Source organism: Balearica regulorum, chromosome 2 (assembly GCF_011004875.1).
Source record: "Balearica regulorum gibbericeps isolate bBalReg1 chromosome 2, bBalReg1.pri, whole genome shotgun sequence".
NCBI classification, from domain to species: Eukaryota; Metazoa; Chordata; class Aves; order Gruiformes; family Gruidae; genus Balearica; species Balearica regulorum.
In genome coordinates, this window is record NC_046185.1 from 38,519,215 (window position 1) to 38,546,466 (window position 27,252).

Genomic DNA, 27,252 nt, shown 5'->3' on the forward strand with positions numbered 1-27,252 from the left:
AACCTGCCACACTGCTTGAGTGCATCGTTACACCCTGAAGTATCAAGGCAATCCAAATTCCAATGGCACCTCCTCTGGGACCACAAAAGTCAGCAAAAGGTTTGCCATTGACTTCAGTGGAAGCAAAATCCGGCGACCTGTACCATGTGTGTGAGTGAAAGCAATGAACTTTTACTCTTTTTTAATGTCATGTTTGATCTGAAACCCTAAAAAAGTCATGTTTAAAATGTAACAATCCAAATATAAGATTTATTTTTTTTGGGTCTTCCATTGTCCATTAGGCCACAGTCCTCTGTGGTACAAATCAATAGTCATGAGAAGAACTCACTGTAATCTAAGTACAGGCCAGGGCTTGCAGACCCCAAAGTTCCTTTAGTTCTGATGGTAATGCTGTCTATGGAAGTACGTGCTGTAAAACTAATCTCTCACAGAAGATATACAACTAGCTGAGTGCTGGAACTAGTCAAATATATTTGAATAAATCTTTCTTCTACAGGTATATGCCATTTCATCAGAATTGAAGCCTTTGACATAGTTGTGTTGATTTCAGTGAAAATTCACTTTTCTTTTACATTTTAGGGAATGTATTTTTGGCCTCACATATCTTTTTTTCACTAATAAATATGTTTTATGGTATGTTAATTTGAAGAATCAAATTGACTATGTAGTACTTTGATTTTGTACAGGAGAAATGTGGGGGACTCTGAAAATTATTACTGCTGTGCCAGCTCAAAAGATGAAGTCTCGACTCCCACAATATGCATATTGCCTCTTCTGTGCGGTACGGCTGGCTCCAAGCAGCTCCCCCTGAGTGCAGCAGCAACTGGTGGAGACCTGCTCTCAGAGCTTTTTAGCATCTGGAATAGCGATGTTTTCTTGATGTTGCATTCCTCAGAAATGCAATGACTGACTGCAGAGTATTTGGATAAATTAAAGTATGGCCTTGAGAATCTACATTTTGACCTTAGTAAGAGTTCTTACTAGCAATCATATAGATACTGGGGACAGCAGGAAGCAAAGAAATTAATTACTAGCTAGAATGCTCAGTCTGTGGGCAGAGGGCATGGGAATAATTTGGATCCTAATTGGATTTCCTCTTCCAAAATGAAATCTGCTGCAGGAGTGATTACAGTTTGTTTCTGAATTACCTACAGGAGCATTTCTATTATTTACATAAAGTAAGCCATGTGTATTCATTTCTATGGCCCAACATTTGAAAATGTCTGGTGGAAAAGCCCAATCTATGTCATTCTTAGTCAGCTGCATCTTTTTGGCCAGCATCTGTAAAATTTGGGGATTAGGGAGGGAGGAAGTGCCATTTGAGCTGGTTATCATTCATTTTTCTAAATAGAGTGTCTAATATTTTCCTTTCAGCTGCAGAAAAGATGCTCACATTATCCTCTGTCATGAAGTTTTTACTTTTATTCTTGATATGTTGCTCTCTTTTAATCTAATTTTAAAATATAGAGAGTTCTACTCTACTGAAGCAAGTGCGGTTTGATTGGTAGGAAAATCTAACAAGACTGAAAAGAAGAACATGAAAGGTAGAAATGTCTACTTTTCTCCAGGCCCTACCTATATACTTAATATTGTCTTCAAAATACTTAAACCACATAATTCCACATTTGATTAATTTTTCAGACTGGTACTTTGCTAAACATTTTAAATTGATTTTAAAAATTAATATCTCAGTGAGACTTGATGGGAGTAAAGGGAAGTGAAGGTGGCCTAAAATTACTGAATACCGATAAATACCACCTGTGCTGGAAGGAGGGAGAAATTTTTTTTTGTCCACTGGGGAATTTTGTGCTGGATTTTGAGAGAGCGCAAAATACCTGCCAAATTACAAAAAAGCCAGAGTTAAAAAATTCTTATCCTTCAGAGTTCCATCTTCATATTTCAAACTTGGCTTTGGTGTAACAGACCCATAAATACCAAGAGTAATTTTCAATTTGTACTTTTCAGGTACCTAATGTTGTAGAGTATTTTACATTTATTTCAAACAATACATTGTGGTTATAAAGTTTTCACTAATAGTTTTTGCTGCCTTTGCAGAGACTGATCAAGTACAATCGATTTTTAAGCTGACTGTATTTACCTTGATACGCCTCTAAGCAAAACCAATTTAAAAACACCACCACACGTTGGCATATCAGTTATATAAATAGCATTTGTTTCAACTACTACAAGTGTTTTGTTACATATTTATGGAAGGGTAAATTTGTGTGAAAAGTTGGGGGGAAAAACATTCTTCCTGCTAAGGGAACATGACATTTGCAATCTGGCAGTGCTAATTTAAGCATAATAAACGTAAGAATATAACAGCGTAAGAACTTCCATAACAATGGAAGAGAAAAAGAGTGAGCTGACTGCTTAGGTCCTTCCTCATAAAACCCCATAATTCTAATCATAGTTTATACAAATTTGCAGCTGAAAAGTGTCTTAGGTCTTACCCTGATACCTTGGCCTCTTATTGCTGGAGCAAGGATCACTGCCTCTCTCAGCCTGTCCTGCAAGTGTCCAAATCTAACCAGTTTGAGATGTTTCTGTTTCCCCTGAAGATGAAGGCACAACTCTGCTCCACTTCAGCAGATCAGGACTGGGCTCTTTGTTCAAAATATGTAACCCACTCTAATGTCAGATTAGGAAATCACCACCATCATCCTTTGGTATAGCCAAAACCTGAGTGTGCAGCCAGGGGACGCAGCAAAGCCAAGAAAAGAGGGTCATGTGCTGCAAAGGGGATCCTGCTGCCCCCAGCCCTTGTTCCCAGCTGGGCACTCCTGCTGCTTCCTTTGAGCTGTCATTAGCACTTGGCCTGCCCCACTGTGAGGCACGGCAGGGAGTTAAATGGGGAGGGAACTACACACATTTTTGAGAGGATTAGTTTTCACCTGGATCGTATCCAAGATCTGGCTCCTGGTAAGGCAGTGCAATTGCTACTGCGAGTGCAGAAGACAGTGAGAAGCTTGGGGGCTGGATGGGAGAGGGGCAGGACAGCGGCAGCTCCCATGCAAGCTCTCTTAGGTTACTGTGCAACCTTACTGTTGGAAGCTCTGTGTGTTCTTGAAGCCTTTTCTTGGATGGGTACAGTTGGCCCATCACAGCCAGTGATAAGTTTTACATGAATAAAACCCAAATGACTGCTTATTCAGGCAGATCAGATGTGACAAGTGCCAGTCCAGGCAGAGCCAGGCAGAGTTCAGGATCTAGGATATGAACCAACGTGGGCATGGGGGCTAAAGGGGGAACATCTTCTCTTAAGATGAGGCCTGAGACTTCTAATGTTTATGTCTCTCGTAAGTGATACAGGAGATATTTAATTGTTAGTTCCATAAGTTTAGTTTTTCAGTAACACACAACTTGGGAAGTTCATCAGGTCATGGTGTTAGCTGGAGTGAATTGGCATGCCTCCAGTGATGTCTGGAAGCAGCCTCATCATTGTGAGCACAACACCTGGCCTACAGGCTTTGAAGATTATTTTGAACAGCTTTGCCACACAGTAAGCCCCTATAATACACACCTCTTTCCATGTCATTCTTAATTTGCTCTTCCAAATCTTCTGGAGACACACAAAACTCATGCTCATCCCCTTCGGGTGCTTTGGGTTTACACTTTCCGCAGCAGCAGTTGAAGCAGCAGCAGAGGCAGCAGCAGAGGTAGCAGCCCGTCAGCAGACCACAGACTGCAAACAGGCCCTGGGTTAAACACAGTGGGAGGAAAACTCCATGAGCAATGACCTTCCTGAAACTCGTGGCAACCTCTAACAGCTGAAGAAGGCAGATCATCAAAGGAACTTGGGTTCCCAAGTGCTTGGCACTCAGAGGAGTCCAGCAGCTGGCCAAGTGCCTAAACAAGGGTCAGATCTTCCAAATTCCTCCCCACCCATCAGCTCCTGCTTGCCACTCAGGACCATGTCAACAAAGAAGACACCAACCAACAGGCCCCCACATGCTCAACTTTTGAAAGTCTGTCTTCAGCTGATGGCCCTTAGAAAAAACTTCCAGGCAGTATGCAAAACCCCACCCACCTTAAAATGACTCATTTCCATCTTTAAAATGACTCATTTGCCCAAGATCATTTTTGCAAACACTTATTTACTGACAGTTTCTTGTCAATAACAAAGCCAAGAGAAAAAGAAGCAAAGACCCAGATGCATCCCACATAACTTTAGGCACTGAACTAAGGCATCCAAATTAGGACTGTAGCCCCCATGGGCTCCCCACATAGTCAATGGGAAGTTAAAGGCCCTTCCAGAGGGTGATTCAGCCCCAGGAGGATTTGAATTACCCATTGGGGATGCCTTTCTCTCTCCCCATTAGCCTGTGCAGGAGCACACAGGGGATAACTCCTAAATTAGACTCCTCGGGCTGTGGTTTCTTGATCTGGGTACTCAGGCGGGAAGAAGTTCCCACCGGCATCACCCTCTGCTCACTCCTGTCCCTGCAGCATGGAGCGTGGAGGCTTCAGCAGAACCATCCCAACTGCCTGGGGCCGAGACCAGAGATCTCAGCCAGATTCAACAGCCTGAAAACTTTAATTTACAGAGCTTTTCTTCCTCCAGATCAGGTCACTGCCCGAGTTCACAGCACAGCTCCACAGCTGCTTGCATTGGGGGCTACATGCCATGTCGTGGCAGTGGGAGGGGGGCTGCAGGAGGGGAGCCCTTCGGCTGGTTTTGCTGCCTCGTGCTCCACAGGTGCATGATGGCAGCCTGGCTGCTGTCCTGGGGCAGATCCAGGCCTGCACCGTGATGTTTGTGGCAAAGGAGAAACCCCACTTCATGGACATAGTGGTGTAAGAGCAAAGGAAAGCCAGTGACATTCCTGAAAAGCAGATCAAATCTGTTCTGTGGAATGTGTATATAAAGCCAGCACAGCTTTGTGGCCACCAGGTATATATGGGTTGGAGGTATAGCCAGGCTTTAGCATTACAGTTATACAGTCTGCCCTTTACTAACTCTTCGTAATATTCATAAGAAAAGATGCTGCTGAGGAGAAAGCAAGCACAAACGTCAGGACATTGTCAAATTTTGACAATGAAGCTATGTAAATAACATTCAGCTATGTCTGCGTGTCTCAGGCAATGTTAGCGGGGGCTGACAGGAGCATCTTTGAAGGTAATATTTACATGCCTAATATTAATATAGGCATATATCAAGAGTGAGTGAGGTGATTTGAAATGAAGGACTCTAACTTTTTTTTTTAAAATGTTTTCCTTCCAACAGACACCAGAAACTGTTATAAATGCTGTAACCCCTAAAGTAAGTTATCTGGCTGTTTATCATGTATGCTATAAAGGAGAATAAATCACCACAATGGATAGAATTTAAAAAATCCCAACAAACAAACAAAACCCCCAAAAAATCCCAGAATAAAAGCGTATAGAGGGAAAATATACTTGAATTCATTCATTGTACCTTAAATATTTCAAGATTTCTTGTGCTTATATTATCATAGTTGGTAAATCAGGAATCAGTTTATTGATGTGATCAATAAACTGTCTTCATGGTAGAGGGAGAATTATTGTTTTTTGCTAAAACAGTTAAACAAACAACCCTTATGCCTGCTGGTGGAGAAGCACTTGAAGTTCCCATTACCCATGTCAGTATGTTTCCAGTTTGATACGCCTGCTAAGAAGTCTGGCACTCCAGAAAAAAAGTAATTTTCACTTTGCATTTCTCCTTTCATTTGAGTTTCCTTACTTCTAATGATACACCTCCTCACAATTGTCGGATTTTTTCAGTATGAGTATGATAGGGAGGAGGATTTACCAGGAATGTTCATAGTTGAAGAGGAAGATAATGAGCGAAAGCTGTGATCCCACTGTCTTCTACCAGAATGGAGGAAATTAGGGGTCCAGAGGTCATCTGCAAATGATGTCTCAGACTCAAATAGTATTATGATGGCCAATATAAAAATCTGCAGCTGACCCAGCATTTGTGCATGAGTTAAAAAGAGATGAGGATTAGTGAGCTCAACTTGCAAAAAACACTTAGCGGCCTGTTTATCCTTTGGACGTAGCAAGATTTTTGGGTTGGGGGAGGGATAGAGGGACCACCTGTGACAAGCCTCAAATAAGTCTATGTGCATATTTTGGATTTTATGCACAGAATTCTTAAAAACCAGGAAGCAGTGATTACTTTTGCTGAGATATTCAGCAAATCTTGTCTCACCTCTGGGATATAGGTTCCTTGAAACAATCCACACATTCCTCCATTAGCTGTTAGGGACTTACTACCTTCTCTCTGTACTCTCCTCTGCTCTCCTTATGAGTCAAAGCAACAGTGGTTATTTCTGTTCCTGATTTTCTAACCACAAAGCATTTTATACTTCATAAAATCTCCATTAAAGATTGGTAATCAGAAGAGGAAATAAAAGCTAAAGAAACAGCAAATAGTGATGAAAACCTTGTTTACCAAGACTGTTAAAGGAGTCAATACTGCTGCTGCTCTCAGCTCTAAGGCAATGCTTCCTGGCATCTCAACTATGACAAAGAGGCTGAAGGAGAGGGTGGACAACAAAGAAAAGAGGGAATGATCCAGCAGGAGAAGACAGCATCTGTGACGGGGATGTCCAACCTGCAGCAGGAGTCTGCTACAGGCAGCTGCCGGCAGGCAGCCTCCAGCCTGCTTCTGAGGGTGCAACTGCGCCTTTGCAAGTGCAGTTTAAACACCAGTCCTTTATTCATTAGTTTCGTTCATTCACTGTTCGGCATTCGAGCAGCTTCTGTCTCATCCTGATTCAGCAGACAAATTATGGCTTCTCAGAACCACAGAAGAGCTCCAGTGACTTCCCAGTCTGAAAGGGAACTGAGGGGCAGTGAAGCACTGGCCTGATCCATGCCGAACACAGGAATCCATGTTCCATGGTTCTCAGATCAAAGCTGTCGTAGCGTGCTTGCTTCACACAGTACAGGTAATTTTCCTATGTATTCCAGCAAAGTCCTTGCTTTCCTTTGCTTCTATTGCTGGAAATAGGTGAGGAGAGCATGGATTTTGCACATTTGCATTTTTGTTGGTTTGTTACATTTCTGTTACATTTCAATATTTGCAGAAATACTCAAATTTGACAGATGCAAACATCAGAGGACTCCAGTGACATAAGAAAGCACGTGAACACAACTCCTTTATGACTACAACAGCCCATGATGTGTTTTTCCTTGAGCAATATGCCGGGTTTTGATGCATCATTCTCTTCCTTCCCTGCTCTCTTCCTCCACTCCACTCTTCTCACCTTTTCTTCCACTTCCTTTCTCTCACTCCCTCACCAGGGCACATATATGACACCATAATCACAGAGTGTTATGTATTATTATTGCTTAGTTACGCTATGTGCTATATATAGCAAAGAACACAGCTAAATTTGTACTGTAATAACTTATTAACTAGTTGTCACATAAGTGGGACTTCTCATTTTTGAACAATGAGTCATTTTTATTTAGTCATTACTGAAAAGAAAGTCAAAATTAAGCTGGAGCACTAGATTCAAATCTGATTAATGTCTGAAAGTGTTACAAAACATGCATTGTACTTAACTATTTACCAAGTTAGAAAGCAAAAGAAAACACTCTATATTAGCACTATTCTGAGTTGATGTTACATTCTGCCATTGCTGATTTTCCAGATAATGTTGTTGTTTAATTAAGCTTTTAGTAGTGGTTTAGATTCTACTATCTGTTAAGCCTATAGAGAGACTATGTTTTTCAGGGAGTTCCTTGTGTATGTCGTTGTCTGTATGCATTGTAACATTTGATTTCCAACAGAAAATAACAGCTTACCTTTGCCCACCAGCTTGAGAGCATGAAGTAGGTGTTGACATTTTCCTCACCAAACTGTTCTGCCACATAGAGCCCTAATGATCCATACTTGTCATATATGTTTCGCTTGGACAGATCAGTCAGTGTTGCATGCGCATTGTTGATGTCTTTAAATTTTTCTGCAGCCTCTGGATTGTCTGGATTCTTGTCAGGATGATATTTCAGAGCCAGTTTTCTTAAACATGAAAAAAACCCAAAAAACAACAGAAGGAAAACAAAAATAATCTGCATATGTGTGCATATATACAGACACTTACAAAACATCACAGAGTATTTTAGTAGAGATAAAATCATTCTGAACAGCATGTTCAGCCTTCTTTTTTGTCCAGCTCTGATGTGCACAGAGTACTCAGTGGAAGGAAAGTGAGACAAAGTGACTGAACATTAAAGTTTTGGTGAAAGAGGTGTTCCTATTACACTGAACATGAACTTTATGTATTGATACCAGGTCAGCTACCATGTTAAAGGAGACAGTGATACATGCAGAAAGCACAGATTGCAGCATGATAATAAATCACATGCATTTGCTGCCTTATGATTGCCAACTGATTTGCATCATTTAGCAGGTTTCAACAAAGATAAAGATTTTTATTAAGTTTGTTTAAAAACAAGACGATCACGCTGCTTATCCCATCAACATTATCGTCTTCATAGCAAAGGAAATTCCGTGTTTGATTGCCTGTCAATAGTAGCTGTATTAAAATTTTGTAAACAGTGTCTGTGTTTGCAGAAGCCCAGACAGTGATGATGGAAAACTCAGGAGTTGCAATAGAAAGGAAACATCTTTCTAAAGCACAAGGTGGAAAAGCATAGTGAGTTAGCCCCAGTTTCAAGTGCCTGTCTTTGGGCCTAATTCCTCACTGTCGTACTTCTAAGACAGTCCTTAAAGCAGTGGAAGCTGATTGTCAACTGGTTTGGGCTGTTTATGCTGGTGGGAAGCCTTTGCCAGGACAGGACTCAGCACTGCCTTTTCCCCCTGACTGTACTTAGCGCTAGTGCATCCGAGGACAGGTACAGCTTGGAAGGACCAGTGTGGGACTGTTGGCTCACAGACAGCACTGGGGAAGCACAGCTTGGAGAAGAAAGGGTTTGCTTCCAACCTTGTTGAGGCACTGGCAGTATGAGCTCACATGTACTTGCAAAACAAGCATAGACAGAAGTGTATCTTTTCAAAAATCTCCACTGCTTTTGAAGAACTGGCAATAAGCTTTTTCCAGGATATTTATTTAATGACTAGTGCTGACCTCTAGTGGCAGCAAAAGTGATTTAGTAGTGTTTCAAATTCTGTGATCCTCATCTCAGTCAGGCTATGTTACATTTTGTAAATAATCTCTCTGAGTGTTTCAGGAGCTAACCGTGACTGTTATGCCAAAAAAGTACTATTTGTGGTGTGAAGGCAGTGTGCTCAAACTTCTTCCAACAAATTTATCCTCAGAGTAGGGTCTTGCTTGACTTTCCACTGAAGTCCCAGTACAGATTATTCCCCCAGTAAAATGTAACTGCTTTGCCCCTGGTCACAGTTCTTGTGTTGGAGACATTCTGCCAATATCAAGACTGATATGAGCCTGGGAACAGCCTCTTCCAACAATCTCTTCAGTTCTGTACGCTGAACCCAATTCATCTTCTCATAGATAGTAAATAACTCCTTAAACATGTCTCTAATACCATGAAGGGGTTCACATTCAGTCATATTTAATATACTGTGCCTGTGGTACCTTAAACATAAATTTTGAATCATATTTAACATGTGGTACCTTAAACATAATGAAAGATGAAATAGGAGATCTGGGAAAACAAGCTAAGTCTTGCATGACTAATGACATTATGTGCCATCCAAGTATTTAAGTAGCTTATGCAATCTATCCCTTTTCTTAGCTGAAAACAAACCCCAGGAATTAGAATTAAAAAAAAAAAAAGGGGGAGAGGTATTACTTTAAAAACCCATGCGTGGTTGCAGGCATTGGATAATCAATCTCCAGCTTTTCCTTCTTTTCCCACAAACCGAAAGACATCTTCTGCCCTCTCCATATCCCAAACAATCTCACAAAAAAATAAGAATTTGAACAAAATGTAGTTTCAAAAAGGTGAAAAACATTAGTTGCACAGTCACTTCATTTCATATTGTTTTAGAATACTAACAGAATTACTTTCAACATAGTACAGTTAACAAAAGATGAGATATGTTCCTATTTAGATTTTGGGAAAACTGTCCTCACTAGAAGTAGTACACTACAAAACAACTCCCTGCACACCAAGATGGCATATACTAATTGGAGATGATTTAGTAATGGGAAAGAGATCTATATGCTGGTATTTCAATTTCAGGAAAAGGACTCAGGACTTAGCTGAGTGAGGTAAAACCCAAGAAATAATAAAAGAAAGGACATGAACTATGTGGCATAACATGAAGAATCAGGTATATAGACATCTCCCTCTGGGTCCCTGGAAAACTAACATTCCTAGTTATGTGATAATTATGGTTCATTATAAGTAGAGAACAAGGAAGAAGCAAAAAAAAGGACAGTGAAATGGACACAGGAGTTTGTTGGCTGCTTCCCATACCAAACATATGGATTTATGTCTATTCAGATTTTTCTCATGATGAATGGATTTCTCCTTCAGAACCTTGGGACCAGTGATCACTGCAGCCCTTAGCAGCAGCAGCAGCAGCAAGCAATGTGACATGTTTAGGAGAGAAAAGTGACAACAGGCAGAGAAAAAGCCATCCCACAAAACGGATGGGGCACTCAAGTAAATGAAAGTTGCAGAAATACGCTCAGCACCTCTGTAAGTGGGAGACTGAGGATGAGAGCTGAGATGAGGCTAGACTGCTGCAGCAGTGGGTCTCATGAGGATACATCTGGGTGGAGGGAGAAAAATTTAGGAGGCAGGAAAGTATGTTGTATAGGATGAGATATGGATGTGTTACAGAGTATTGAATGGTGTCAGAAATAACCCTACCATTCCTTCAATAGTTCAGCTGGTAGAGCAGAGGACTGTAGGCTCCCTTGCACGGCCATCCTTAGGTCGCTGGTTCAACTCCGGCTCGAAGGAGTGCCCTTTTGGCTCCGGCCCAGAGCCTGCGGTCCCTTTGTCTCTTAAGCAGGAAAGTTCACACTGTGGAAACACTTGTGAGGTCAGAATGGAGCAGCTGATACCACAAGGGCTGCGCAGGAGCAAGTGGGAAGTCCACGCAAGCTTCAGTTGCAGTCGTGCAGCGGACCGGCAGCTCCATGGTCCTGTGCAAGCAGGTGGGATTCAGGCAGGCTACTGGTGTGCAAAGGCCATGGCCAGGCTCAGCGTCAATGGGGAACGTGGGCAGGCAGAGGCAGAACTGCAGCCCCAGATCCAGTGGTCCTCAGAAAGGTACCAAGGGCAGGAGGCGCAGCTTCCAAGTATCTCCTGTGCAAAGGAGGGCCAGGCTCGCAGGCTCGTGCTGAGGATTCCTGTAGTATTTTCATACAAGACGGCCATTTGCACACACTCCAAGTTGTTTCTGGGCTCAGGCAGCCAAATGCACGTGGTGCTCTGGATGCACTCAGGCCGCCAAGTGACTTTGACCCTGAGCGCTGGGGTTGTCGGGCTCACCTCCCACAGGAAAGCGAGGGGGTGGTGTCGGGGCTGGGGGTGAGAGTCTGAGGCCGATGGGGGTTGCTGGCTTTGGGTGCAGGGCAGCCTGGGTCAGGGGTGGGTGCCTGGGATGGGAGAGGACCTCCAGGCAGAGGCCGTGGGCTGGGGAATTAGCTCAAGTGGTAGAGCGCTCGCTTAGCATGTGAGAGGCAGCGGGATCGATGCCCGCATTCTCCAACGCTTTTCGTTCCCCTTGCCTGCGCACAGGGCCCTTTGCCTGGCGCCCGTGTCCTCTGGGGGGGCTCTGGGGAGCTCGCGGTGCACCGGGGCTGTGCAGAGGAGGATGACATCCCCGGCTGTGTCCCGAGCAGCACGTTGTGTGGATCAAGGGAAGGGATTCTCCCCCCTTTTCTCAACACTTTGTTGGTGGCCTCCCGAATAATGTCCCCAACTCGGGGGCTCTATGTAGAAGAGAGAGATAGGCCGAGTGCTGTGAGCTCAGACGAAGGCCACCAGGATGGCTGGGAGCAGGCACACATGTCCCGTGAAGAGAGGCCAGTGAACGTGGAGTGGCCCAGATCCTGGAGAAGAGAGAGCTTTGGGGGAGGTGGGAAGGGAGTAGCTGAGGAAGAGGCCATGGCCTGGGGAATTAGCTCAAGCGGCAGAGCGCTCGCTTAGCATGTGAGAGGCACGTAGCTCTGCAGGCAGTGCAGAAGACTGCAGGCTGCCTTGCACGGCTAGGTTTACTACAGAAGTTTTGGGACGGACCTCGCGCCTGGCTTGTCAGTCTGGACGTGTCTGGCAGTCGCTGGGCGCGATCATCACTCTGACATATGCAGTGAGTTGTGGGCGTGCCGTTGTCCATGCCCCGTCGTGATGACAGTGCCTTTCTGTTCGGGACACCGGCTTGGAGCGAGCCAGCATGGGTGGGTCTTGGGTGTACAGATGTTGCGGTCCTGAGAGGCTGTGGGTAACGTGGCAAATCTTTCTCTTTTCCTGACGAAGAGAGTCGTGCAGGTATGCGGGAGTGGTGTGAGAGCTGAATGGTTGGAGGAGCGTGTGATGAAAGCGTGAGGTGTCAAAGGCCCATGATTCCTTCGATAGCTCAGCTGGTAGAGCGGAGGACTGTAGGCTCCCTTGCACGGCCATCCTTAGGTCGCTGGTTCAACTCCGGCTCGAAGGAGTGCCCTTTTGGCTCTGGCCCAGAGCCTGCGCCACCTCTGCCTTTTGGCCCTGCCCGGGTGGCTCCCCTTCAAGCGCTGCCCAGCCTTGAGCTCTTTCCTAGGGTGGGGAAGACGATCAGCCAAGGCCTTTTGAGGTGAACCCTGGGCAGGGGACGGTGGTCCTGAGCACAGGGATTGTCAGGGCTCACCTCCCGCAGGAAAGCGAGGGGGTGGGTCGGGGGGCTGTGAGCATGATGCCGATGGGAGTTGCCGGCTTTGGGTGCAGGGCAGCCTGGGTCAGGGGTGGGTGCCTGGGACGGGAGAGGACCTCCAGGCAGAGGCCGTGGGCTGGGGAATTAGCTCAAGTGGTAGAGCGCTCGCTTAGCATGTGAGAGGCAGCGGGATCGATGCCCGCATTCTCCAACGCTTTTCGTTCCCCTTGCCTGCGCACAGGGCCCTTTGCCTGGGGCCCGCGTCCTCTGCGGGGCTCACGGTGCACCCAGAAAACAAGGAGTAGGACGACGTCCTGGGGTGTAACAAGAGCGGCATGGGCCGCTTAACAGGGGACCTTATTTCCTCCCTCTTTGCTTGACAGACCTCAAGTCTCATCTGAAGTACCGTGCACAGCTTTGAGCTCCCCTGTCCAGGAGAGCTGGACAATGAAATTAAATCAATGAAATGGAGCAATGAAATCAATGAAATGGAGCAACTTCAGTGGAGGGTCTCCAAGAAGCTGAGGGAACGGAGGGATTTCTACGTGAGGGCAGTGGGATTGTTCAGCCTGGAGAAAGAGAATTTCAGAGGGCTTACAGATGGCCTTCCAGCACTGAGGCGGAGGTTACTGAGTAGAGGAAATACTGTCCTTTTGTCTGGTGCTTGCCCAGAGGGCAAAAGACAGCAGAGTGAGCTTGGATCAGGAGAAGTTGCAGCGGGATATGGGTAAGCTCCTTTTGGCCGTGAGGAGAGCCTGGCTGTAGAAGATGATGTTGAAGGAGCTGGTGGAGTTTTTCTGTTTGGCGGTTTGACGGGGTGAAGGGTAGAGCCGGCTGGTGTGAGGCTGGAGTTGAGGCTGTTTGAAGCAAGATTTTGGAGTCCAGACATGACGCGGTGCTGTGCAAGGGAAAGTGTTGGATGAGTGCGTGCTGGGCGAGGTAAGGGGCAGGGCCCCGTGATTCCTCCGATAGCTCAGCTGGTAGAGCGGAGGACTGTAGGCTCCCTTGCACGGCCATCCTTAGGTCGCTGGTTCAACTCCGGCTCGAAGGAGTGCCCTTTTGGCTCTGGCCCAGAGCCTGCGCCACCTCTGCCTTTTGGCCCTGCCCGGGTGGCTCCCCTTCAAGCGCTGCCCAGCCTTGAGCTCTTTCCTAGGGTGGGGAAGACGATCAGCCAAGGCCTTTTGAGGTGAACCCTGGGCAGGGGACGGTGGTCCTGAGCACAGGGATTGTCAGGGCTCACCTCCCGCAGGAAAGCGAGGGGGTGGGTCGGGGGGCTGTGAGCATGATGCCGATGGGAGTTGCCGGCTTTGGGTGCAGGGCAGCCTGGGTCAGGGGTGGGTGCCTGGGACGGGAGAGGACCTCCAGGCAGAGGCCGTGGGCTGGGGAATTAGCTCAAGTGGTAGAGCGCTCGCTTAGCATGTGAGAGGCAGCGGGATCGATGCCCGCATTCTCCAACGCTTTTCGTTCCCCTTGCCTGCGCACAGGGCCCTTTGCCTGGGGCCCGCATCCTCTGCGGGGCTCACGGTGCACCCAGAAAACAAGGAGTAGGACGACGTCCCGGGGTGTAACAAGAGCGGCATGGGCCGCTTAACAGGGGACCTTATTTCCTCCCTCTTTGCTTGACAGACCTCAAGTCTCATCTGAAGTACCGTGCACAGCTTTGAGCTCCCCTGTCCAGGAGAGCTGGACAATGAAATTAAATCAATGAAATGGAGCAATGAAATCAATGAAATGGAGCAACTTCAGTGGAGGGTCTCCAAGAAGCTGAGGGAACGGAGGGATTTCTACGTGAGGGCAGTGGGATTGTTCAGCCTGGAGAAAGAGAATTTCAGAGGGCTTACAGATGGCCTTCCAGCACTGAGGCGGAGGTTACTGAGTAGAGGAAATACTGTCCTTTTGTCTGGTGCTTGCCCAGAGGGCAAAAGACAGCAGAGTGAGCTTGGATCAGGAGAAGTTGCAGCGGGATATGGGTAAGCTCCTTTTGGCCGTGAGGAGAGCCTGGCTGTAGAAGATGATGTTGAAGGAGCTGGTGGAGTTTTTCTGTTTGGCGGTTTGACGGGGTGAAGGGTAGAGCCGGCTGGTGTGAGGCTGGAGTTGAGGCTGTTTGAAGCAAGATTTTGGAGTCCAGACATGACGCGGTGCTGTGCAAGGGAAAGTGTTGGATGAGTGCGTGCTGGGCGAGGTAAGGGGCAGGGCCCCGTGATTCCTTCGATAGCTCAGCTGGTAGAGCGGAGGACTGTAGGCTCCCTTGCACGGCCATCCTTAGGTCGCTGGTTCAACTCCGGCTCGAAGGAGTGCCCTTTTGGCTCCGGCCCAGAGCCTGCGGTCCCTTTGTCTCTTAAGCAGGAAAGTTCACACTGTGGAAACACTTGTGAGGTCAGAATGGAGCAGCTGATACCACAAGGGCTGCGCAGGAGCAAGTGGGAAGTCCACGCGAGCTTCAGTTGCAGTCGTGCAGCGGACCGGCAGCTCCATGGTCCTGTGCAAGCAGGTGGGATTCAGGCAGGCTACTGGTGTGCAAAGGCCATGGCCAGGCTCAGCGTCAATGGGGAACGTGGGCAGGCAGAGGCAGAACTGCAGCCCCAGATCCAGTGGTCCTCAGAAAGGTACCAAGGGCAGGAGGCGCAGCTTCCAAGTATCTCCTGTGCAAAGGAGGGCCAGGCTCGCAGGCTCGTGCTGAGGATTCCTGTAGTATTTTCATACAAGACGGCCATTTGCACACACTCCAAGTTGTTTCTGGGCTCAGGCAGCCAAATGCACGTGGTGCTCTGGATGCACTCAGGCCGCCAAGTGACTTTGACCCTGAGCGCTGGGGTTGTCGGGCTCACCTCCCACAGGAAAGCGAGGGGGTGGTGTCGGGGCTGGGGGTGAGAGTCTGAGGCCGATGGGGGTTGCTGGCTTTGGGTGCAGGGCAGCCTGGGTCAGGGGTGGGTGCCTGGGATGGGAGAGGACCTCCAGGCAGAGGCCGTGGGCTGGGGAATTAGCTCAAGTGGTAGAGCGCTCGCTTAGCATGTGAGAGGCAGCGGGATCGATGCCCGCATTCTCCAACGCTTTTCGTTCCCCTTGCCTGCGCACAGGGCCCTTTGCCTGGCGCCCGTGTCCTCTGGGGGGGCTCTGGGGAGCTTGCGGTGCACCGGGGCTGTGCAGAGGAGGATGACATCCCCGGCTGTGTCCCGAGCAGCACGTTGTGTGGATCAAGGGAAGGGATTCTCCCCCCTTTTCTCAACACTTTGTTGGTGGCCTCCCGAATAATGTCCCCAACTCGGGGGCTCTATGTAGAAGAGAGAGATAGGCCGAATGCTGTGAGCTCAGACGAAGGCCACCAGGATGGCTGGGAGCAGGCACACATGTCCCGTGAAGAGAGGCCAGTGAACGTGGAGTGGCCCAGATCCTGGAGAAGAGAGAGCTTTGGGGGAGGTGGGAAGGGAGTAGCTGAGGAAGAGGCCATGGGCTGGGGAATTAGCTCAAGTGGCAGAGCGCTCGCTTAGCATGTGAGAGGCACGTAGCTCTGCAGGCAGTGCAGAAGACTGCAGGCTGCCTTGCACGGCTAGGTTTACCACAGAAATTTTGGGACGGACCTCGCGCCTGGCTTGTCAGTCTGGACGTGTCTGGCAGTCGCTGGGCGCGATCATCACTCTGACATATGCAGTGAGTTGCGGGCGTGCCGATGTCCGTGCCCCGTCGTGATGACAGTGCCTTTCTGTTCGGGACACCGGCTTGGAGCGAGCCAGCATGGGTGGGTCTTGGGTGTAAAGATGTTGCGGTCCTGAGAAGCTGTGGGTAACGTGGCAAATCTTTCTCTTTTCCTGACGAAGAGAGTCGTGCAGGTATGCGGGAGTGGTGTGAGAGCTGAATGGTTGGAGGAGCGTGTGATGAAAGCGTGAGGTGTCAAAGGCCCATGATTCCTTCGATAGCTCAGCTGGTAGAGCGGAGGACTGTAGGCTCCTTTGCACGGCCATCCTTAGGTCGCTGGTTCAACTCCGGCTCGAAGGAGTGCCCTTTTGGCTCTGGCCCAGAGCCTGCGCCACCTCTGCCTTTTGGCCCTGCCCGGGTGGCTCCCCTTCAAGCGCTGCCCAGCCTTGAGCTCTTTCCTAGGGTGGGGAAGACGATCAGCCAAGGCCTTTTGAGGTGAACCCTGGGCAGGGGACGGTGGTCCTGAGCACAGGGATTGTCAGGGCTCACCTTCCGCAGGAAAGCGAGGGGGTGGGTCGGGGGGCTGTGAGCATGATGCCGATGGGAGTTGCCGGCTTTGGGTGCAGGGCAGCCTGGGTCAGGGGTGGGTGCCTGGGACAGGAGAGGACCTCCAGGCAGAGGCCATGGGCTGGGGAATTAGCTCAAGTGGTAGAGGGCTCGCTTAGCATGTGAGAGGCAGCGGGATCGATGCCCGCATTCTCCAACGCTTTTCGTTCCCCTTGCCTGCGCACAGGGCCCTTTGCCTGGGGCCCGCGTCCTCTGCGGGGCTCACGGTGCACCCAGAAAACAAGGAGTAGGACGACGTCCCGGGGTGTAACAAGAGCGGCATGGGCCGCTTAACAGGGGACCTTATTTCCTCCCTCTTTGCTTGACAGACCTCAAGTCTCATCTGAAGTACCGTGCACAGCTTTGAGCTCCCCTGTCCAGGAGAGCTGGACAATGAAATTAAATCAATGAAATGGAGTAATGAAATCAATGAAATGGAGCAACTTCAGTGGAGGGTCTCCAAGAAGCTGAGGGAACGGAGGGATTTCTACGTGAGGGCAGTGGGATTGTTCAGCCTGGAGAAAGAGAATTTCAGAGGGCTTACAGATGGCCTTCCAGCACTGAGGCGGAGGTTACTGAGTAGAGGAAATACTGTCCTTTTGTCTGGTGCTTGCCCAGAGGGCAAAAGACAGCAGAGTGAGCTTGGATCAGGAGAAGTTGCAGCGGGATATGGGTAAGCTCCTTTTGGCCGTGAGGAGAGCCTGGCTGTAGAAGATGATGTTGAAGGAGCTGGTGGAGTTTTTCTGTTTGGCGGTTTGACGGGGTGAAGGGTAGAGCCGGCTGGTGTGAGGCTGGAGTTGAGGCTGTTTGAAGCAAGATTTTGGAGTCCAGACATGACGCGGTGCTGTGCATGGGAAAGTGTTGGATGAGTGCGTGCTGGGCGAGGTAAGGGGCAGGGCCCCGTGATTCCTTCGATAGCTCAGCTGGTAGAGCAGAGGACTGTAGGCTCCCTTGCACGGCCATCCTTAGGTCGCTGGTTCAACTCCGGCTCGAAGGAGTGCCCTTTTGGCTCCGGCCCAGAGCCTGCGGTCCCTTTGTCTCTTAAGCAGGAAAGTTCACACTGTGGAAACACTTGTGAGGTCAGAATGGAGCAGCTGATACCACAAGGGCTGCGCAGGAGCAAGTGGGAAGTCCACGCGAGCTTCAGTTGCAGTCGTGCAGCGGACCGGCAGCTCCATGGTCCTGTGCAAGCAGGTGGGATTCAGGCAGGCTACTGGTGTGCAAAGGCCATGGCCAGGCTCAGCGTCAATGGGGAACGTGGGCAGGCAGAGGCAGAACTGCAGCCCCAGATCCAGTGGTCCTCAGAAAGGTACCAAGGGCAGGAGGCGCAGCTTCCAAGTATCTCCTGTGCAAAGGAGGGCCAGGCTCGCAGGCTCGTGCTGAGGATTCCTGTAGTATTTTCATACAAGACGGCCATTTGCACACACTCCAAGTTGTTTCTGGGCTCAGGCAGCCAAATGCACGTGGTGCTCTGGATGCACTCAGGCCGCCAAGTGACTTTGACCCTGAGCGCTGGGGTTGTCGGGCTCACCTCCCACAGGAAAGCGAGGGGGTGGTGTCGGGGCTGGGGGTGAGAGTCTGAGGCCGATGGGGGTTGCTGGCTTTGGGTGCAGGGCAGCCTGGGTCAGGGGTGGGTGCCTGGGATGGGAGAGGACCTCCAGGCAGAGGCCGTGGGCTGGGGAATTAGCTCAAGTGGTAGAGCGCTCGCTTAGCATGTGAGAGGCAGCGGGATCGATGCCCGCATTCTCCAACGCTTTTCGTTCCCCTTGCCTGCGCACAGGGCCCTTTGCCTGGCGCCCGTGTCCTCTGGGGGGGCTCTGGGGAGCTCGCGGTGCACCGGGGCTGTGCAGAGGAGGATGACATCCCCGGCTGTGTCCCGAGCAGCACGTTGTGTGGATCAAGGGAAGGGATTCTCCCCCCTTTTCTCAACACTTTGTTGGTGGCCTCCCGAATAATGTCCCCAACTCGGGGGCTCTATGTAGAAGAGAGAGATAGGCCGAGTGCTGTGAGCTCAGACGAAGGCCACCAGGATGGCTGGGAGCAGGCACACATGTCCCGTGAAGAGAGGCCAGTGAACGTGGAGTGGCCCAGATCCTGGAGAAGAGAGAGCTTTGGGGGAGGTGGGAAGGGAGTAGCTGAGGAAGAGGCCATGGGCTGGGGAATTAGCTCAAGTGGTAGAGGGCTCGCTTAGCATGTGAGAGGCAGCGGGATCGATGCCCGCATTCTCCAACGCTTTTCGTTCCCCTTGCCTGCGCACAGGGCCCTTTGCCTGGGGCCCGCGTCCTCTGCGGGGCTCACGGTGCACCCAGAAAACAAGGAGTAGGACGACGTCCTGGGGTGTAACAAGAGCGGCATGGGCCGCTTAACAGGAGACCTTATTTCCTCCCTCTTTGCTTGACAGACCTCAAGTCTCATCTGAAGTACCGTGCCCAGCTTTGAGCTCCCCTGTCCAGGAAAGACATCAATGAAATGGAGCAACTTCAGTGGAGGGTCTCCAAGAAGCTGAGGGAACAGAGGGATTTCTATGTGAAGGCAGTGGGATTGTTCAGCCTGGAGAAAGAGAATTTCAGAGGGCTTACAGATGGCCTTCCAGCACTGAGGCGGAGGTTACTGAGTAGAGGAAATACTGTCCTTTTGTCTGGTGCTTGCCCAGAGGGCAAAAGACAGCAGAGTGAGCTTGGATCAGGAGAAGTTGCAGCGGGATATGGGTAAGCTCCTTTTGGCCGTGAGGAGAGCCTGGCTGTAGAAGATGATGTTGAAGGAGCTGGTGGAGTTTTTCTGTTTGGTGGTTTGACGGGGTGAAGGGTAGAGCCGGCTGGTGTGAGGCTGGAGTTGAGGCTGTTTGAAGCAAGATTTTGGAGTCCAGACATGACGCGGTGCTGTGCAAGGGAAAGTGTTGGATGAGTGCGTGCTGGGCGAGGTAAGGGGCAGGGCCCCGTGATTCCTTCGATAGCTCAGCTGGTAGAGCGGAGGACTGTAGGCTCCCTTGCACGGCCATCCTTAGGTCGCTGGTTCAACTCCGGCTCGAAGGAGTGCCCTTTTGGCTCTGGCCCAGAGCCTGCGCCACCTCTGCCTTTTGGCCCTGCCCGGGTGGCTCCCCTTCAAGCGCTGCCCAGCCTTGAGCTCTTTCCTAGGGTGGGGAAGACGATCAGCCAAGGCCTTTTGAGGTGAACCCTGGGCAGGGGACGGTGGTCCTGAGCACAGGGATTGTCAGGGCTCACCTCCCGCAGGAAAGCGAGGGGGTGGGTCGGGGGGCTGTGAGCATGATGCCGATGGGGGTTGCCGGCTTTGGGTGCAGGGCAGCCTGGGTCAGGGGTGGGTGCCTGGGACGGGAGAGGACCTCCAGGCAGAGGCCGTGGGCTGGGGAATTAGCTCAAGTGGTAGAGCGCTCGCTTAGCATGTGAGGGGCAGCGGGATCGATGCCCGCATTCTCCAACGCTTTTCGTTCCCCTTGCCTGCGCACAGGGCCCTTTGCCTGGCGCCCGTGTCCTCTGGGGGGGCTCTGGGGAGCTTGCGGTGCACCGGGGCTGTGCAGAGGAGGATGCCATCCCCGGCTGTGTCCCGAGCAGCACGTTGTGTGGATCAAGGGAAGGGATTCTCCCCCCTTTTCTCAACACTTTGTTGGTGGCCTCCCGAATAATGTCCCCAACTCGGGGGCTCTATGTAGAAGAGAGAGATAGGCCGAGTGCTGTGAGCTCAGACGAAGGCCACCAGGATGGCTGGAGGCAGGCACACATGTCCCGTGAAGAGAGGCCAGTGAACGTGGAGTGGCCCAGATCCTGGAGAAGAGAGAGCTTTGGGGGAGGTGGGAAGGGAGTAGCTGAGGAAGAGGCCATGGGCTGGGGAATTAGCTCAAGCGGCAGAGCGCTCGCTTAGCATGTGAGAGGCACGTAGCTCTGCAGGCAGTGCAGAAGACTGCAGGCTGCCTTGCACGGCTAGGTTTACCACAGAAGTTTTGGGACGGACCTCGCGCCTGGCTTGTCAGTCTGGACGTGTCTGGCAGTCGCTGGGCGCGATCATCACTCTGACATATGCAGTGAGTTGCGGGCGTGCCGTTGTCCGTGCCCCGTCGTGATGACAGTGCCTTTCTGTTCGGGACACCGGCTTGGAGTGAGCCAGCATGGGTGGGTCTTGGGTGTACAGATGTTGCGGTCCTGAGAGGCTGTGGGTAACGTGGCAAATCTTTCTCTTTTCCTGACGAAGAGAGTCGTGCAGGTATGCGGGAGTGGTGTGAGAGCTGAATGGTTGGAGGAGCGTGTGATGAAAGCGTGAGGTGTCAAAGGCCCATGATTCCTTCGATAGCTCAGCTGGTAGAGCGGAGGACTGTAGGCTCCCTTGCACGGCCATCCTTAGGTCGCTGGTTCAACTCCGGCTCGAAGGAGTGCCCTTTTGGCTCTGGCCCAGAGCCTGCGCCACCTCTGCCTTTTGGCCCTGCCCGGGTGGCTCCCCTTCAAGCGCTGCCCAGCCTTGAGCTCTTTCCTAGGGTGGGGAAGACGATCAGCCAAGGCCTTTTGAGGTGAACCCTGGGCAGGGGACGGTGGTCCTGAGCACAGGGATTGTCAGGGCTCACCTCCCGCGGGAAAGCGAGGGGGTGGGTCAGGGGGCTGTGAGCATGATGCCGATGGGGGTTGCCGGCTTTGGGTGCAGGGCAGCCTGGGTCAGGGGTGGGTGCCTGGGACGGGAGAGGACCTCCAGGCAGAGGCCGTGGGCTGGGGAATTAGCTCAAGTGGTAGAGCGCTCGCTTAGCATGTGAGAGGCAGCGGGATCGATGCCCGCATTCTCCAACGCTTTTCGTTCCCCTTGCCTGCGCACAGGGCCCTTTGCCTGGGGCCCGTGTCCTCTGGGGGGGCTCTGGGGAGCTTGCGGTGCACCGGGGCTGTGCAGAGGAGGATGAGATCCCCGGCTGTGTCCCGAGCAGCACGTTGTGTGGATCAAGGGAAGGGATTCTCCCCCCTTTTCTCAACACTTTGTTGGTGGCCTCCCGAATAATGTCCCCAACTCGGGGGCTCTATGTAGAAGAGAGAGATAGGCCGAGTGCTGTGAGCTCAGACGAAGGCCACCAGGATGGCTGGGAGCAGGCACACATGTCCCGTGAAGAGAGGCCAGTGAACGTGGAGTGGCCCAGATCCTGGAGAAGAGAGAGCTTTGGGGGAGGTGGGAAGGGAGTAGCTGAGGAAGAGGCCATGGGCTGGGGAATTAGCTCAAGCGGCAGAGCGCTCGCTTAGCATGTGAGAGGCACGTAGCTCTGCAGGCAGTGCAGAAGACTGCAGGCTGCCTTGCACGGCTAGGTTTACCACAGAAGTTTTGGGACGGACCTCGCGCCTGGCTTGTCAGTCTGGACGTGTCTGGCAGTCGCTGGGCACAATCATCACTCTGACATATGCAGTGAGTTGCGGGCGTGCCGTTGTCCGTGCCCCGTCGTGATGACAGTGCCTTTCTGTTCGGGACACCGGCTTGGAGCAAGCCAGCATGGGTGGGTCTTGGGTGTACAGATGTTGCGGTCCTGAGAAGCTGTGGGTAACGTGGCAAATCTTTCTCTTTTCCTGACGAAGAGAGTCGTGCAGGTATGCGGGAGTGGTGTGAGAGCTGAATGGTTGGAGGAGCGTGTGATGAAAGCGTGAGGTGTCAAAGGCCCATGATTCCTTCGATAGCTCAGCTGGTAGAGCGGAGGACTGTAGGCTCCCTTGCACGGCCATCCTTAGGTCGCTGGTTCAACTCCGGCTCGAAGGAGTGCCCTTTTGGCTCTGGCCCAGAGCCTGCGCCACCTCTGCCTTTTGGCCCTGCCCGGGTGGCTCCCCTTCAAGCGCTGCCCAGCCTTGAGCTCTTTCCTAGGGTGGGGAAGACGATCAGCCAAGGCCTTTTGAGGTGAACCCTGGGCAGGGGACGGTGGTCCTGAGCACAGGGATTGTCAGGGCTCACCTCCCGCAGGAAAGCGAGGGGGTGGGTCGGGGGGCTGTGAGCATGATGTCGATGGGGGTTGCCGGCTTTGGGTGCAGGGCAGCCTGGGTCAGGGGTGGGTGCCTGGGACGGGAGAGGACCTCCAGGCAGAGGCCGTGGGCTGGGGAATTAGCTCAAGTGGTAGAGCGCTCGCTTAGCATGTGAGAGGCAGCGGGATCGATGCCCGCATTCTCCAACGCTTTTCGTTCCCCTTGCCTGCGCACAGGGCCCTTTGCCTGGGGCCCGTGTCCTCTGCGGCGCTCACGGTGCACCCAGAAAACAAGGAGTAGGACGACGTCCCGGGGTGTAACAAGAGCGGCATGGGCCGCTTAACAGGGGACCTTATTTCCTCCCTCTTTGCTTGACAGACCTCAAGTCTCATCTGAAGTACCGTGCCCAGCTTGAGCTCCCCTGTCCAGGAAAGACATCAATGAAATGGAGCAACTTCAGTGGAGGGTCTCCAAGAAGCTGAGGGAACAGAGGGATTTCTACGTGAGGGCAGTGGGATTGTTCAGCCTGGAGAAAGAGAATTTCAGAGGGCTTACAGATGGCCTTCCAGCACTGAGGCGGAGGTTACTGAGTAGAGGAAATACTGTCTTTTTGTCTGGTGCTTGCCCAGAGGGCAAAAGACAGCAGAGTGAGCTTGGATCAGGAGAAGTTGCAGCGGGATATGGGTAAGCTCCTTTTGGCCGTGAGGAGAGCCTGGCTGTAGAAGATGATGTTGAAGGAGCTGGTGGAGTTTTTCTGTTTGGCGGTTTGACGGGGTGAAGGGTAGAGCCGGCTGGTGTGAGGCTGGAGTTGAGGCTGTTTGAAGCAAGATTTTGGAGTCCAGACATGACGCGGTGCTGTGCATGGGAAAGTGTTGGATGAGTGCGTGCTGGGCGAGGTAAGGGGCAGGGCCCCGTGATTCCTTCGATAGCTCAGCTGGTAGAGCGGAGGACTGTAGGCTCCCTTGCACGGCCATCCTTAGGTCGCTGGTTCAACTCCGGCTCGAAGGAGTGCCCTTTTGGCTCTGGCCCAGAGCCTGCGCCACCTCTGCCTTTTGGCCCTGCCCGGGTGGCTCCCCTTCAAGCGCTGCCCAGCCTTGAGCTCTTTCCTAGGGTGGGGAAGACGATCAGCCAAGGCCTTTTGAGGTGAACCCTGGGCAGGGGACGGTGGTCCTGAGCACAGGGATTGTCAGGGCTCACCTCCTGCAGGAAAGCGAGGGGGTGGGTCGGGGGGCTGTGAGCATGATGCCGATGGGGGTTGCCGGCTTTGGGTGCAGGGCAGCCTGGGTCAGGGGTGGGTGCCTGGGACGGGAGAGGACCTCCAGGCAGAGGCCGTGGGCTGGGGAATTAGCTCAAGTGGTAGAGCGCTCGCTTAGCATGTGAGAGGCAGCGGGATCGATGCCCGCATTCTCCAACGCTTTTCGTTCCCCTTGCCTGCGCACAGGGCCCTTTGCCTGGGGCCCTTGTCCTCTGGGGGGGCTCTGGGGAGCTTGCGGTGCACCGGGGCTGTGCAGAGGAGGATGACATCCCTGGCTGTGTCCCGAGCAGCACGTTGTGTGGATCAAGGGAAGGGATTCTCCCCCCTTTTCTCAAGACTTTGTTGGTGGCCTCCCGAATAATGTCCCCAACTCGGGGGCTCTATGTAGAAGAGAGAGATAGGCCGAGTGCTGTGAGCTCAGACGAAGGCCACCAGGATGGCTGGGAGCAGGCACACATGTCCCGTGAAGAGAGGCCAGTGAACGTGGAGTGGCCCAGATCCTGGAGAAGAGAGAGCTTTGGGGGAGGTGGGAAGGGAGTAGCTGAGGAAGAGGCCATGGGCTGGGGAATTAGCTCAAGCGGCAGAGCGCTCGCTTAGCATGTGAGAGGCACGTAGCTCTGCAGGCAGTGCAGAAGACTGCAGGCTGCCTTGCATGGCTAGGTTTACCACAGAAGTTTTGGGACGGACCTCGCGCCTGGCTTGTCAGTCTGGACGTGTCTGGCAGTCGCTGGGCACGATCATCACTCTGACATATGCAGTGAGTTGCGGGCGTGCTGTTGTCCGTGCCCCGTCGTGATGACAGTGCCTTTCTGTTCGGGACACTGGCTTGGAGCGAGCCAGCATGGGTGGGTCTTGGGTGTACAGATGTTGCGGTCCTGAGAGGCTGTGGGTAACGTGGCAAATCTTTCTCTTTTCCTGACGAAGAGAGTCGTGCAGGTATGCGGGAGTGGTGTGAGAGCTGAATGGTTGGAGGAGCGTGTGATGAAAGCGTGAGGTGTCAAAGGCCCATGATTCCTTCGATAGCTCAGCTGGTAGAGCGGAGGACTGTAGGCTCCCTTGCACGGCCATCCTTAGGTCGCTGGTTCAACTCCGGCTCGAAGGAGTGCCCTTTTGGCTCTGGCCCAGAGCCTGCGCCACCTCTGCCTTTTGGCCCTGCCCGGGTGGCTCCCCTTCAAGCGCTGCCCAGCCTTGAGCTCTTTCCTAGGGTGGGGAAGACGATCAGCCAAGGCCTTTTGAGGTGAACCCTGGGCAGGGGACGGTGGTCCTGAGCACAGGGATTGTCAGGGCTCACCTCCCGCAGGAAAGCGAGGGGGTGGGTCGGGGGGCTGTGAGCATGATGCCGATGGGGGTTGCCGGCTTTGGGTGCAGGGCAGCCTGGGTCAGGGGTGGGTGCCTGGGACGGGAGAGGACCTCCAGGCAGAGGCCGTGGGCTGGGGAATTAGCTCAAGTGGTAGAGCGCTTGCTTAGCATGTGAGAGGCAGCGGGATCGATGCCCGCATTCTCCAACGCTTTTCGTTCCCCTTGCCTGCGCACAGGGCCCTTTGCCTGGGGCCCGCGTCCTCTGCGGGGCTCACGGTGCACCCAGAAAACAAGGAGTAGGACGACGTCCTGGGGTGTAACAAGAGCGGCATGGGCCGCTTAACAGGGGACCTTATTTCCTCCCTCTTTGCTTGACAGACCTCAAGTCTCATCTGAAGTACCGTGCCCAGCTTGAGCTCCCCTGTCCAGGAAAGACATCAATGAAATGGAGCAACTTCAGTGGAGGGTCTCCAAGAAGCTGAGGGAACAGAGGGATTTCTACGTGAAGGCAGTGGGATTGTTCAGCCTGGAGAAAGAGAATTTCAGAGGGCTTACAGATGGCCTTCCAGCACTGAGGCGGAGGTTACTGAGTAGAGGAAATACTGTCCTTTTGTCTGGTGCTTGCCCAGAGGGCAAAAGACAGCAGAGTGAGCTTGGATCAGGAGAAGTTGCAGCGGGATATGGGTAAGCTCCTTTTGGCCGTGAGGAGAGCCTGGCTGTAGAAGATGATGTTGAAGGAGCTGGTGGAGTTTTTCTGTTTGGCGGTTTGACGGGGTGAAGGGTAGAGCCGGCTGGTGTGAGGCTGGAGTTGAGGCTGTTTGAAGCAAGATTTTGGAGTCCAGACATGACGCGGTGCTGTGCAAGGGAAAGTGTTGGATGAGTGCGTGCTGGGCGAGGTAAGGGGCAGGGCCCCGTGATTCCTTCGATAGCTCAGCTGGTAGAGCGGAGGACTGTAGGCTCCCTTGCACGGCCATCCTTAGGTCGCTGGTTCAACTCCGGCTCGAAGGAGTGCCCTTTTGGCTCTGGCCCAGAGCCTGCGCCACCTCTGCCTTTTGGCCCTGCCCGGGTGGCTCCCCTTCAAGCGCTGCCCAGCCTTGAGCTCTTTCCTAGGGTGGGGAAGACGATCAGCCAAGGCCTTTTGAGGTGAACCCTGGGCAGGGGACGGTGGTCCTGAGCACAGGGATTGTCAGGGCTCACCTCCTGCAGGAAAGCGAGGGGGTGGGTCGGGGGGCTGTGAGCATGATGCCGATGGGGGTTGCCGGCTTTGGGTGCAGGGCAGCCTGGGTCAGGGGTGGGTGCCTGGGACGGGAGAGGACCTCCAGGCAGAGGCCGTGGGCTGGGGAATTAGCTCAAGTGGTAGAGCGCTCGCTTAGCATGTGAGAGGCAGCGGGATCGATGCCCGCATTCTCCAACGCTTTTCGTTCCCCTTGCCTGCGCACAGGGCCCTTTGCCTGGGGCCCTTGTCCTCTGGGGGGGCTCTGGGGAGCTTGCGGTGCACCGGGGCTGTGCAGAGGAGGATGACATCCCTGGCTGTGTCCCGAGCAGCACGTTGTGTGGATCAAGGGAAGGGATTCTCCCCCCTTTTCTCAAGACTTTGTTGGTGGCCTCCCGAATAATGTCCCCAACTCGGGGGCTCTATGTAGAAGAGAGAGATAGGCCGAGTGCTGTGAGCTCAGACGAAGGCCACCAGGATGGCTGGGAGCAGGCACACATGTCCCGTGAAGAGAGGCCAGTGAACGTGGAGTGGCCCAGATCCTGGAGAAGAGAGA

General features: G+C 52.1%; 1 protein-coding gene across 3 annotated transcripts in view; it reads right to left on the reverse strand.

Moving 5' to 3' along the window:
* DNAJC5B (DnaJ heat shock protein family (Hsp40) member C5 beta) overlaps nucleotides 1-27,252 on the reverse strand; it is a 63,938-nt gene that overhangs the window by 5,774 nt on the left and 30,912 nt on the right. For all 3 annotated transcript variants that reach the window (XM_075743976.1, XM_075743975.1, XM_075743977.1), the window contains exons 3-4: nucleotides 7,780-7,993; nucleotides 3,524-3,698 (exon numbers count right to left, since the gene is read on the reverse strand). In XM_075743976.1, coding sequence (XP_075600091.1) covers nucleotides 3,524-3,698; nucleotides 7,780-7,993 — 389 coding nt within the window. The remainder of the gene's footprint in view (nucleotides 1-3,523; nucleotides 3,699-7,779; nucleotides 7,994-27,252) is intronic.